This window comes from Dromaius novaehollandiae, chromosome 16 (assembly GCF_036370855.1).
Source record: "Dromaius novaehollandiae isolate bDroNov1 chromosome 16, bDroNov1.hap1, whole genome shotgun sequence".
Classification (NCBI taxonomy): domain Eukaryota; kingdom Metazoa; phylum Chordata; class Aves; order Casuariiformes; family Dromaiidae; genus Dromaius; species Dromaius novaehollandiae.
This window is the reverse complement of record NC_088113.1, coordinates 11,862,816-11,877,713: the sequence shown is the minus strand read 5'-3', so window position 1 is coordinate 11,877,713 and position 14,898 is coordinate 11,862,816. Positions and strand designations below refer to the sequence as shown.

Genomic DNA, 14,898 nt, shown 5'->3' with positions numbered 1-14,898 from the left:
GTTTTACATGAACGTGTGAAAATGCAGCACGCATACTACAGAATTGAAATTTAAGTACCTCATTTAAGGTGTATGTGTAAAAGCTAGTAAACCTTCATATTTGCATGTGCTCAGTACAATGAAGAATAAATGGAATAAGGGCCAATAGGCTTAAAATCTGTTTATAGAAAGATAAACTGAAGTTTTAAATGAACTGATTTCCAAATGGAAGTACCTTTATGAAATACCATTTACATATGCTGATTGGACATTTGTACCAAAAGCACTAAGACAGTATCAGATAAGAGAAAGGGCAGGAAAAATAAAGATTCTGAGAATGGGACTGACATGAATAAATGATGGCTAATTAGACCTTGGCATAGCCCTCCTGTCTTTCAACATGCTCCCTTGCAAGTGCTTCATCTACAGATTTTTCTCCTCTGAACAATCCTAAGAAGAACGTACTATGCACAACTTGCCTTAAATCAAATGGTGTATGTCTCTGACGTCTTACACCTGCTGAGAGGACAGCAGTGCCAGCTGGAGCTTACCTACAGGCACTTTTATGTATCACCAGGTAAAATTTTGATTGTGATTCCAAAAATGTCTTCACTGATGTTGATAAGAACATGAGCTAAGAAGGCATGGTAACAGCAACAGAGACATTTTAAGACTAAGTGTCCAGCAGTGATATTGGAAAGATTATGATAAAGATGAACAGCAATAATTTCACTGATTATATCAGGCCACAATAGCGGTTATGGAATCAGGTTACAAAAGTGATTATATATTTTATTGGAGCAGCAGAAATACGCTAGAGAGGCATCATTGATTAAAACTCATTTTGATGGTAGCAAGCATCCTTAATCTCCATTACTAACAAATTAGATCAAAACATGAAAAAATAGTTTGTTTTTCATGATAAGTTTTTTTTTTTTTTTCACCACTTACAGCAACTTCTTCCAAAATAAATAAAATTAATCTGTGGCTTCACTCCTTCACACTGTCCCATCAGATTTTTACAGTTTTTATGGATTGGCCTTGCATTTCAGGTCTGAGTCACAAATGCTTCAGAAGAGCGCAGACAGCCCAATATTCTTTTTAGAATGAAAACATCTGATCTATCCCATCTTCTAATATCACTACAGCATCCAGCCTCCAAACTCTGAGCTGCACATGTACATAGCGCAATCTTCAGGTTTGCAAAAACTGAGGCCACATGATGGCACCACTCCCACAGGCATAATGCGCTGTGCATTATCAAGCACATGAGAAATGTAGAGGCAAAATCTACACCAGAGGAACCATATACCAACATCTTAGCAGATGGTATTTGGCAAAATTAAGATTGAAAATAGGAGTCAAAAGTCTTGATCATCAAATTCTAACACCTATTTCAAATGCAAGTGGTTCGTTCAAAATGAATAGAATCATATACCCAGAAAAATTATTTGAACTCGTAAGAGCTTATTTTATTAGGGTCTAAGTGTTACAGAAAGTTTAGCACCAGCATCTCTAGGAATAGCTTGTCACTGCCTTTACTCTCAAAACATTAGCACAATCACTTTAATTATAAATATTTTTCCCCTCCTTATAATTTAAGATTTATTCTAGTTTTTCAAAACAGTTTACAAATTCTTATATTTTTCCTTGCTAAAATGACCAACCAGGTCTTCTGTTTATCAGATTAGATTTTCTCCATTTAAAATCCTTTCAAGAGAATGCCAGTGAAGAAATACTATGAAATTATCTGCTATATTATGGCGTATATTCTTGACCTATTCGAAGTCTGTTCATATGGTTTAAAGCAGGGGGATTCATTCCTGAATATATTCATCTGAGTAAGTTAATAGTAAAATACCAATTAACAGATTATAGCTATTTTGCAAATTAGTTTGCCTGTACTTGAGTTCTGGATCAGTTTATTTTAAAGGTCAAAGATAACCACACATATGCACGCACATGCTCCCTTTCTCTCTTCCCCCATACCTAAAGGTAGATGATCTATGAAGCCTTCTGCTTTTAAAATAGTTTGCATGTGTACATAGACTAAACTCTCCAAGGGATCTATGCCTGTAAATCAAAAGGAGACCACAAATATGAGCATTTACTACTCTTAGCTTTCATCAAATTGTTCACTTTAACAAGTGAAAAGAGTCACACAAGGAAACAAAAGTGATACCCTAAAAAGATCCCAAACAAATTTTAAAAGTAATATGCTCCTTTAAGAGGGATTTGTGCTTTTCAAGGAACTGTTTCAACATGCAGTTCCCCAAAGACTGCTTATAAACAAAACCTGAACACCAATGGAGTTGCTGATGAGAGCTACATTGATTTCAATATGGCTATCACTTTTTTCAGGTCAAGGGTGTACAGAGTAGCTGATATTTAAGAGGTAAGTTGGGAAAAAAACCCCAACCATAAAAGCAATGCTGGTTTTAGTGTTTTTGGACAAAAGTTAGAATTCCTATCTAAATCTTGGGCTAGAAAGGTAAACCTATGCTTTGTTATCTCTGTCTTTGAATGTGCAAAGTAACCGTGTATTGTCTCCATATCCGTATGTCTTAACTCCAGTTTAGAACTGGACTAATTTAGGTTGGAAGTGTCCTTTGGAGCTCTCCTAATCCAACTGTCTACTCAAAGCAGAGTCAACTTTAAAATTAAATTGGGCTGCTCAGGGTTTTGCCCAGCTGAGAGCACGTATTATTAAAATCTCTTTCTCTTGTCACTTGCTTCTGGATTGTACTCCGAGTGCAAATCCCACTCAAAGTGTGGGAAACAGTCTTCCTTACCATTAAAGCCTAATCATTTTATTCAACAATTTCTTCTAATGTATAGAGTAGGACTGACTAAACATACAGGAGTTCAGGTGTACTCAAACAAGATACACATACACACTTACTTATAGGTTACATGGAGACAGCTACATTAAAAAGGAATATTACTGGCAATGTCAAATCACAGGCACGAGTATCAAGATTAAGTCTGCTTGTACAACCTTAATTTACCTCCATTGTATACATGCATTATAACATTATTTCTTATGATCTTACATTATTGTATCCTTCAAGAATCTTGCCTCACTGAATGCAAGAATGAACAGTGCTCACTTAGTGGGAAAATATTCCCTATTTTATCATCTCTCTGTCCACTGCAAAAATAAATGCGTGTTATGAAGACAATAATTCCTTCATCGATGTCCGTAACAATATAATATTTGAAAGCCACAAATATTAATGAACTTAGTACTCAAATACCAAATCTGAAAGGCTGAAGATCTGACTTTTTGGAGTGCTTATGTAACACAGTACTTTGCATTCAAAGAATTGCTCTCCTTAAACATAGCTGTACTTGTTATTGTTCAGTTTGTAGACAAGTCAGACATCAATAAAATGCCAAACCCATGTTTCACATGAAAGTCTAGCTTAAGGGACTGGTCTAGCATCTGTGACAGGGGTCACAATAGAATTCCACTCCCAAGGTAACTTTCAACTGTTTTATTCTTAAAATAATTCTGCCTTCTTGCAATTTCCTGCCTCATTCACTATACTATTTCCCTTGTCATGTCCCCATCCCCCCACCCCCAAGAAAAGGCAGAAGCGCTCTAGATTTCCTTCCTTTGCCTCTCAATTCATCCCCTTTACACTGAATGAGATACTGTAGAAAAGAATACATGATCATGTAAAGACAATTACAGTGTTTGTGCTGAAGATCTCACGTTTCCCACCTTTAAACACAACTCTACAAATATTCAAAAAGTCACCTGCACATAAACCATTCTAAAAAAAGTGAACAGAAAAAAATTCAGTTACATGTCATCATAGGATTTTCTGCAGAGTTGCACTCCTTAGGTTCAGTGCACAGACCTTTGTTGTCTGAGGTAGAAAAATGACTGATGACACTAGGTTGTCTTCTAGGTAGATGAGTACAAGGAGAGGATATAACGTATCAGTGGCACAGAATGACACACTCAGGAATTGAGGGTTCCCCTACACTGAAGGGGACTATCCCCATCAGGTTTGACCTCCTTTGCTTGAATACCTCCAGCTTGTCTCTGAACAGCTTCTACCCTTCCACCAGTTCTAGGTTTCAGTGCAGAACTAATCTCCACTCTTTCAGCTTCTGTTCCCAGCATCACTCTTTTCCCCATTAGCATTTATATTCCCTTGACTCTTAGTGGTCTCCATCATTCCATTATCTACATCTCCCCTTTCTCCAGAAAAGCTTTCTGTCACCTGAACCACTATCATCAGAGCCTCCCAGGCATCCTCCTTTAACCAACAGGCCCAATATCTTTGCCTAATTACCTGGGCAAAGTTCTCTCTCACAAACGCACTTTTTTTCTTTGCTCAATCTCCCTTGACTTCACAACACATTGCCTCAGAGCTCTTGCTCTGTCAATCCTCTTAGCCCCCAGATAGTTTTTCTGTCTCAGACCTCTTGTTAACCTTCTTCTTTTATTCTTCATTTCCCTGTTTCAGCACACAGCCAGACTCCATATCCAGTAAGTTCTCAGGCTCTCCACATTACAAGCTGTTATTACTAATCTCCACTCCCTGTTCCTAACCTCACTGGCAGCGTCCTAGTCTCTCTCCTGCTTCTAAGTTTGTATCCCATGGCCTCCTTCTCAGCATAGCCCAGATGCTAGCATGCACTACATCAATAAATGTCTTCCTCTTAGTTCTAACACCAAGCCCCTATTACTCAGACGTCTATAATGAGCCCGTATAGGAAAGACTAGATGCACTCTTGAAGTCTTTGGCTGGAGCAGTCAGCCAACACAGAGAGAGAGGGTGCACGGCACATAGTCAGCTCAGCCCCAGGAGCTATAAGTAACTCACATGCAAGCAGTGAATCTTCCAGCCTAAGAAACTTAACAAAAAACCCACCCAGGGTCTTAAAGTAGGATGTGCTGGGCAACATTAAATATACAAAGGGCTACAAGTTTACTTCCTACATTCATTTAGCAATATGTGTATGAGTTTACTACTTTCATGAACTTCCTGTTCTTCTAGAACTTCTATGGTTCTTTCTGCTTCTTAAGCAAAATTCCTACATCACTTCCAATTCATGTGATCTCCATGTTGCCTGTACTAGAACTACTAGAACCTAAGTACCCTGATCAGACTCTTCTTCAGAAGTTTGTACATCATCTGTACCTGATAAAATATTACTTGCTATAAATGCTTCCAGCACTCACATCCATCAGATGTCTATAGCATTGTTGTGGAAAAATATGACAGTAAAAGAATTAATATAACCTAATTTAAGAAAATTCTATTTCCATTGATTTTTTTAAATTAAAATATTTCTATTGGACACAAATAGGTCAACACTACTACACAGAATTAAATTTCACAACTATAGTCTTCCAATTAGAAAAAAAATCTACATTAATATTTCAGTTTCTCTTAGCAATTTATGCTTACAACACTAAGATCGATTCCCACCTCTGGTTTCTCAGGCAAGGGCTCATTCTGCAGAACTTTCAGTGCTTTAGCAGCTGCATCATGTTTAGCAGCTTGTCTCGTTCTTCCTTTCCCATGAAACTGCTGCCCTCCAATTGAAAGCTCAACTTGATAAAGTAAGGGCCCAACAGGAAATGGGTAAAAGTACCTACAAAGAGAAAGATTTAAATAAGCAAATAATTTGGTCTATAAGGTAAACGATTAGAAATGTAAGTTATACGTGGATGAGTCTCTTGGATATCAGTAACCGATACTGAGCACTGAAGCACGAATACTAAAAAGCTAAATTTTGATTTAAAGTCTAAAAGATTTTAGTGAGAGACCCTGAAACAGAGTATCAATGTTTCTTGTTTTACAGTGTGAACATGTTTCTAACCAACCAGAAGAACAGAGAAAGACAGCGTAAGTATGCTTTTATAAACCTGGCAGTCCAGTAAGTTTTGAATTCTTGATTCCTATGCTCAAATATAATCCTTTAAACTGAAGATGCGATTTAAATAAAGTCAGTTTTAGGAAGATTGTTGAACTGTTTTCCTCATTTTTTCTTTCACATAAATATTTTTAGCTGTTCACTTAGTGAAGCTGGCTATTTGTCAGTGCTCTCAAAAGCACTTCACCATGGGTTCAGTTCCCTTCTTCCTCCCCCCCCGCCAAAGGAAAAATCTTTAAATAGATAGATATTCATGTAGACTGTAGGTAGATATTCATGAGGTGTGCTCATTAAAGCCTTTCACATCATAAGCTGGCTATACTTCAAGCTGAATATCTCTTTAAGGCACGTTACACTTTTAGCTAGTATTCAGAAGATAGCATCAAAAGAGCACTGAGATCAACAGAGCGGACGTACAAAGATAAAAGATTACAAAACCAAAAACTTAAACAATACGTACCGTGGAGGATAAGCACCACCTCTCATAGTATAGTTGTAAGTGGATCTCATCCCCGTATAAGGATCAATAGGTTTGTACATAGGTTTCTTTCCCAGCTTCATGCAAAGTGCATTTAGCTCCACTGTGGGGGTTACACTGTCTAAAAAAATAGGAAAATAAAGAAAGTTGTCTAAGTGTCATAAGACACTGAAACAATGTAAACTCCATTGCTGCCTCAAAGCAGGGAAAAGTGGGCTGAAATTTTGCCATATACATTATTCTCGTGTAAATGAGTTCTGAATATGAATACCAATGAACACAAAGAAAAATGTCTGTACAATGCATATTAAATTAGGATCCTAATATGATTGTGAAAGTGACAAATCTTACAAAAATTAAGTTTGCTGGTTTCTGAAAAACTGTGAAGCTACTGATGTTTTAAAAAAGACTAACAAAGTGGTCCGCAGAACAGACAAGTTTCTTTTCCCAGAGAAAAAATTTAAATTAGATGGGCATGCTACATATCCTTTACTTCTGGTGTTTACTGATAACGACCAGATGTTTCTCTTTGTATTCGACAACTTAAAGAGGGCCTTTATGATCCTTCATTTTCAAATAACTTGTCTTTTAACAAAGAAGGTATGCTGCCACTGAGAGCCATAAACATTTCTTTCCAAGGAGAGCCCCCCATGTGGATGAAAAATTGACTAACTGATTATTCTCATCTGAGAAAGAGCAGTCACATAAATGGTCATTTTTCTAACACAGGCCCCACTGGCTGAAAAATCAGTGTCTATTAGACAGCACTATTTTGTTAGAGAGCAATTGCCAAAAGATGATGAAATTACAGAACTGATATTCACAGCCAAAAGAAACTGCTGCTAACTTTTAATATTTTCTCTGTTTATTTTTAAATCCTTTTTTTAGAAACAATTCATAACTCTTGTACCAACTGTATTGTGGTAAGTTTTAACCTTTGGTGAGCATTATAACACTATCCTAATAATTTTAAATTCAACTGACTAAAGGAAAATGCAAAGCAATCACACGTGCAGGTGAGATGTGAAGCTAATTTAGATTTAATTTTACATTCTAAAGATAGCTTATAAGCAGTCTCAGTAATGCCAGAAACATAACTAACTACAACTTAACTGCTTTTATACAAATGAACACCAACCTCTCTTTAGAGAGGTACAAATGATACATATTTCAAAGCTCTGATCCAATCCCTCAAGACACATTCAGTAGTTTATTTTTCACTAAATTATAATGTTTACAAAGAAATCTTTGCCATTAAGCTTCTAAATTCATATCAGAATTACTAAACACATTTATCTGCCCATGCAAAAAATTATTCTTTCCTTTGATGAAATTCCTCATTTTTTTGGTTTGGACTTTTTATTTAGGATTCTTATTTCAAGGTTTAGATGAGCAACTATTCCAGGATTCCACTAAGTATTACAAAACAAAACACTAAGCTGAACAGTGGGTTTATTCATCCTTATGCAACTTTAAAAAACACATCAAAATCAGATGGTCATATTCTGGGTTCTTTTCATAATGAGTCTGTCCTGGTATGTACCTGGATTCTTTCCTTCGCTACGAGATGGACGAGCTGTAGGTTTAGGGAATTTTGTCCCTTCCAAAGCTTTGGCAGCTGCCGCATGTTGCGCTTTTTTAATACTAGTTCCTTCAGCTTCCCAGTGCTGGTCCCCAAGAGTCAACTGCACTGTAAACACCTAACAAATAGAAAACACAAATTTTACTAAGATCTACATCAGAAATCGCATTGTTTATTAGATTGTCTTACATTGAACAATGACTTTTTTAGTAATGCAAAGCTTAAAGGAACGCTTTGATTGCCATATGCTTAAGTACCACGTTGTCTTTAGATTCTAAACACTTGGGACATCTACCAGTTTCTCCAACTACTGAACTAAGCATTTCACAAAAACTGTAGCTAGTAACTATCCTCCTGCATTCTGCATGAGATCATATAGGCTAGAAAACAAAAGAGGCAATGTATACAGAAGTGACAGCTACGTGGATAGCTGGTATGCCAACATTATCCTGAACAGCTGCCTTGAAATTCAGACCATCTCATTTTTGTTTTGCATAACTCAATTGTTGCTTTAACACTTTTTTTTAAAACTATGTTTTTCAGTAGTTTGAATATAGCGAATAAGGTTATGTAGAGCCATAAATGCTCCTACATGACCACAGGTGTGCACAAGCCTATTTGATTATAAAGCAAAGCTCCGTGGCACTTCACTGTAAGTATGTGGGATAAGGAAAGATATATATTGCCCTAAATTTTCACAAATTAATCATACAACAGCAAGCCAAGGTCTCCCTGGTAATTAAATGAAGTTTAATTTTAATCAGAATGAAAACGCATGTGAACAGATGCTCTGAATGTTATTCTGATACTTTTGCTTTCAAATGCAAACCTCGCCTGCTTTTGCACATTGAAGCTGGCATTACATATACCTTGGACAAAAGATTTCAGCTCTTAATATTATTCAGTTCCAAGGCAACTCCTCTACTATACAACATTGAAACTGTTCCATGAAACAACTTAAAGAGAGGATGAAAGATTAAATAGACACATATCAGGCTGATTTTCCTTGTATGTCTTAACCTCAGTATTCATACAATACAGATCTTCAAGGAAGGATAAAAAGTTTAATAATGCTAAAATTCCCTTCTTCATTGTTCTTTGAAGCAACACAAATTGCTTGTATATTTGCTATATGCCTGTAAAATTATCTGCCTGAATACAAATAGAACACTACAGGAATTGTATAATACTGAAATTTTAACACATTGTAAGAGATATGCAATGACTTGGGATGCACACATGCTGGTCTACCCTATACTATCTCTATGAGGGACTAAAGATTCTTTTGCTAAAGTAACTGTTTTGGAACAGACGAATGTTCAGAAAAAGAAAAGAGACACGGCAAAGCAATATTAAGTTATGATATGCATAAGGAAGGAGGACAACCTCTCTTAAAAGCAAGCAGTTAAACTCCTCTGGACAAAACAATGAATTTAGATTTGCACCTCACCATTATATGCACATACAAAAGCACTAAAGTAGTATTTTTCTAAAGAATAATAATTGCCATAAGTCTTCCCATATCTCACAGGGTAATTTGGACTAAAAGTTGGTGGGATTTACCTCAAAATATTAAAATGCACCAGAGGAAAAACACAAGATTTTTGCAGAACAAGAGGCAAGATGCAGAACAAAAGATTAGCATAATATTATAAAGTGATTTCATAACGAAATCCCACATTTAATAGGAAATTTGTTAGCAAAGACCGGAAGGGGCAAATCTTGCATTATTAAATGAAAGTTGCAAATAAAGACACTCACCTCGCAAAGGTGCTAACATAACTCTCCAAAAGGCCTAAGCTTCAGGTAACAGATAAGTTCAACCTTGATGTACTTTGGGACACCAGCCTTTTAGATGCCTGTAACAGCTTCACACTTCATTACCTCCAGTACTTTGATCAGCTTCCTATTCCTCTCTATTATTCTGTATTATCTTGCACCAGAAGCATACACTTTGCCTTTCCACTTGCAAAGGTCAGCATGAGCAACAGAAACAACAAGAAACCCTTATATGAGTATTTACCTTAGAATGGGCTGGACCTTGCTCACTCAAAAGCTTATACTCAGGCTGAATCTTGTTGAAACGGGCTAACTCATTCACAAGACACATTGGGGTTTTCTCTTTGGGGTTTGCCATGTTAGAAGGAGCTGAAAGATTACACAAAAAAACAGATAAATGGGCAGGTAGTAATGAATGCTCCTACAGTTTTTAGTTTAAAGAAACACACATTGCCCTAGCACCTAGTTGTCTGCAATACACCCTTTTGCAGAAGAGATCTGCCACGTTAGATGTCTCTGGCCATTAGCCAAACTGGTGACAATCTACTGAACTCTGGGGTCTCCAAGCAACATGCGTGCTACAACAGTATCATTAAATTTTATGTTTTAATGAAAGTCATAGTTATGAAGTTAACAGATGTCAGCTTAAATCTTATGGCATACTTCAAGGAGCAAATCATGAACATATTCATCATGGTTATTCATTTTGAATAATTTCCCAAAAGTCAGTTTCTTTTTCTTTCTCTTGTTTTTGCCTATTATCTATTTTTATTTATTAACTTTAATTAGCTCTATTGTCTTTTTTTTTTTTAATAGCTCTACTGCATATTTATCAATAAACCTATTGTAGTTGAGCTAGATCAGGACAAATTGCTTTTACATTGCTTCAAACTCCAGCCACTGCATTCTTCTATTTATGATTATTTCCCCTTTTCCATGGAAGTCTGAAAGAGACCTTATTTTTAAGCATCCAATTATTATTCCATTTATTATCCAATATTCTTATTAATAGTTTTTTAATGAATAAAGCATATGCAATCTTACATGCATTAAAGACACTTAGGAATACTAGTTTAAACAAATGCTGCAAAACAGAAGACAGCTTTCCTGATACAAGCAGATCTTTGCCCATGCACCGATCCTTTAGTGGACATACAAAAAATACATATTGTTTGAAATACTTTATTTAAAACAAATTACTTGTGCAAAAAATTGATAGCAATGTTTTAAAAATTTAATTTTTATACAACATTTTAAAGTACTCTTTACTATAAAAAATATTTTAACTAATTCTTAGAACTCTGCAGAAAAGTATCCTTATATCTGTCTCAATTTCATTCAATAGGGATAAAGCACGGCAAGCCACTGTAGTTGCGTAGATATTACTTGAAAGATATTTTTAAGTACTAATATCAGGACTATACTATGCCAAACTACAGACACTAAGAATACAGACATTCATTAATACAAAGTCAATCTTACCTGCAGCTGCATTGGTGGATGTAACAGATGCAGAGGGTAAAGCAGAGTTTTGGATAGGTCTACCTGCATTTTCAGAGGGCAAAGAACTAGTAGTAGAAGGAATACTCAAAGGCTGTGAAAGAGATGGGTTCTTATTCAATATTTGGTTCCCTGCAAGGGCAGCAGAAGGATTCTGAATTTGAACTTGAGACATGTTCACTTCCAACCAGAGCAAATTACTGTAGGTAAACAGCTTTGAATGCAGGCAAACTCAATGCGATGAAGCCAAATTGTTGACCTAAAATGTTGTAAAGATGAAAAACCCAACAATTAGACTAAATATTCATATAGTATAGAAGCTTTATTTATCCTTGCTCAATTAAGATTATCTATCCGTCTGCTTTCTACATCACTGAATCCATTTACATAGCAAATCCAGTTACCTAAACTGATAGCCACTGCTGATATATTGAACACTTTCATGATGAGATTATTTCATGCATTTTGCCACTTGAAATTGAAGTTTGTAACTCAAAGGCAAGCAATAAATATAGTCTTTATAGAACAATTATTCAGAGCATACATCCTGTTATAATCATATACACATATTCTTTTTGCATTTTTCATAATCAACAAGGAGAATGCCTAAACATTTATGAGAGGAACACAACTGGTGTCTAGCAGAAAACGCCAAAGTGGCCATTATAGGCAGAAAGGAAGGTAGAAAAGCTTATAAACTTTATAAGCTATACGCATTTTGAACGTTACTTCTAATTGAGTCAGAAAGTGTCTCATTCACAGTTCAAGCGTCAGGTTAGAGTTACTTGGCTTTGCAACCCTATAAACAAGTGTCGAAAGTTCTCATAAGCAGCTATGTTAATTAGAAAAAAAAGCAAACACAAAAACAAAAAACCCTCCAAATAATGAACTTACACCAGTCATTGTGACATACTGTGATAGATCTTTTCTCCACTGACAAATTAGTGGTAGATTTCTCTTACACGTGGCTGCAACACTATCTTCTTACTCAGACAGTTCAACCTAAATATATACTAAGAGATTGCCAGTTTGAAGACTATCATTGCTGCCAGAGCCCAGCTGCCCCTATCCACTTACGAGCCACACATCAATCTACTCAAAATAAGTTTTACAGCCAATTTAAATATACTTTACATGGAAACACACACACTGCTCAACTGCAGATTTCTATTAGGGCAGCAAACAAAAGTTTATTCTCTCATAATTTGCAGATGAAGAGTAAGATTACTGCTCCAGATACCCCTCGGGAGCTATTAGTAGCAACACAACTACGCAAGTGCTCGCTAAGCTCCAAATTCAGAACCTGTGAATGGACTTCCAAAGCAAGAGGAGCAGCAATGAGTCAAGGCAAAGTTTTTAGCTAGTTACTGACAAAACATCTGAGAGGAGAACTTATGCTAATACATCCATGCATACAAAGGTGTTATGCGATCAGAGTAGAGGAAAGACACTCTGGGAAACAACATAATAATCTGTAATATTCAACCCCTCCCCATCCCTCTGTATACACAAACCTACCACCTGGAATATTCTTACTTTGGATAACTAGCATAAATGTGTCAGGCTTATTATATTACTGGTTGGATAACTGTTTTTTACTAGAGAGAAATTAGTTCAGAAAACCTCTTCCATTTACGCAGATTATACTCAAAACAAATCCTATATTTCACTATTAAATTTGCAGAAGTTACACATTAGGTACGTTGTAATTGTGAGTAGTATTAGGAATATAATGGAGCTCCAAGAGGTTGAAAGGCGAAGAGGAAAAGTATTTAGAGTAAGACTCCAGGGCAGTAATTTTATAATTGTTAAATTTCATTCCCAGGAGCATCACTAGAAACTCTGAAAATTTTCAAATATAATACAACAACAATAATTTCCTGGGTAAGACTATAAAGCCTGTGGTGCAATAAGAAACGCTCTCTTTTCCTGTTGAAGTGCAACGTCCTTCAAAGCAACTTAACTTCAGTTTCTAACCCACACATTTTGAGAACACACAAAAATGTTGGGCTTTGAAGCCAATAAAATCAGGATCTTTCAAAGGAAGCCGGAAAGGAAGTTTTAAGTTCTTCTGAAAAACACTCTGCCTGTAAATGTTTCGTTTTTAAAGGAAAGCACTATCCTTCATTTATTTGCTATTATCTGGTTTTAGGGAACATGGGATTTCAGCTGCAAAACACATACGTTAAAGTGGTTTTCTAGTCAACTGTTACACAACACAGCGAAGAACAGTTTTACTACAAGCGGTAAACTCCACTAAAAAAAAAAAGCACCTCATCAAATCCATTTCTGGCTAGAATTCCCCAAAGGTCTCCTGGATTCAGGCAGACTCTTATCATTGGGTATTTGAAGTCTAGGGACATTTTCCTCTTATTATTTTCTACTTCGGACTGGTACGCAAAAGACATTCCAGCTTCATTGTCACCATTACGAGTTATGTATTATTTGCAATGAAGTGCGGTACCTAATCTAGTTATTAAGTTACCAAAGCAATCCTTTTGGGTACAAAGGCAGATTTCCCCAATCCTCATCGCTTTTTTTATTAAAAAAAACTATTGTGCTCACAAGAATGTGAACAGTGTGATTTTATAAATATGTTTCTAAAGTTGCACTCCACCTAGAAATACTCTGGAGTTTTGAAGAAGGTTATTAGGTCTACAAATAAGCAGAATTTTTAAAAATTAGCTAGTTAAATTTCGCTGTAAAAATGAGATCTACTCTGTGTGATACCCAATTATTATTCAAAATGATCTGCTCAGCTTCATATGGTTAAAAAAACCCTGATGCATGCAGTTGGATAACCCATGACCATTACAGCCACCAAAAATGAAATCTACTATTCAGCTACTATCATGAGACAACATTCTAGATAAATTGTGGTGCAAAATTAATTGATTACATCTAGTTCTCCAAACAAACATTACGGTACAAAAAATACTTCCATAAGCTACCATGAGGGAGATTCTGGATCTCAGCAAGATCAGAGATGCTTACAATAAACCCAAAACACACAATACCAAGTGGTAGGGCCACAGATAAGTAACACAAATTCACCATATATCTCACCATGTAAGAAATGCATTTTGCTAAATGTTCATGGACCACAGTGAATGCACCTTTAAAGTTACTTTAAAGAAAGCTGGGGTGAAGAAACCCACAGTTTTGTCAAAGCAACACAATAATGCAGAATAAGACTTCCACAGAAATTGGAAATATTACCTAGCTTAAGCTTCTTTGTAGCTTAAATATTTTTTCAATATTTTGGATATGTATGAAAGCCTATTCTAAAAACTTTTAGAATAAAAATTCACTCTGCAATTTCATAAAGAAATAGTATGAGGCTGTGGATGGTGGTTAAAAATCATATAGAAAACACAAGGCTGCTCATTCCACAGACAGTTCAGCATGGAATACTATAATTCGCTGCCCTGCTAGAAGTCTCAGCCTCCCGGATGCAAAGAAAACAAATACTACTGCAGAATACAAACTGAACTGTAATCAGTACATCCCCAGAACAACTGTAAGACATTTTACAGCCAGGATGTCAGTACATACTTTACAGCAAAATCTAACATTATCATTTGACTTATGCTGAGCTCTTTATAGGCTGTGGTTCAACTTAAAAATGTTAGTAACAAATTATCTTAAAGTTTACTTGTACGCCTTTTCCTTGTCCTCATCC

At 36.0% G+C, this 14,898-nt stretch overlaps 1 protein-coding gene across 4 annotated transcripts in view; it reads right to left on the bottom strand.

The window, feature by feature from the left end:
* Positions 1-14,898, bottom strand: part of STAU1 (staufen double-stranded RNA binding protein 1) — a 34,942-nt gene that overhangs the window by 11,591 nt on the left and 8,453 nt on the right. For all 4 annotated transcript variants that reach the window (XM_026106553.2, XM_026106556.2, XM_026106557.2 and 1 more), the window contains exons 2-6: positions 11,199-11,475; positions 9,961-10,085; positions 7,899-8,055; positions 6,338-6,476; positions 5,430-5,595 (exon numbers count right to left, since the gene is read on the bottom strand). In XM_026106553.2, the coding sequence (XP_025962338.1) occupies positions 5,430-5,595; positions 6,338-6,476; positions 7,899-8,055; positions 9,961-10,085; positions 11,199-11,391 (780 nt within the window). In that variant the 5' untranslated portion in view covers positions 11,392-11,475. The remainder of the gene's footprint in view (positions 1-5,429; positions 5,596-6,337; positions 6,477-7,898; positions 8,056-9,960; positions 10,086-11,198; positions 11,476-14,898) is intronic.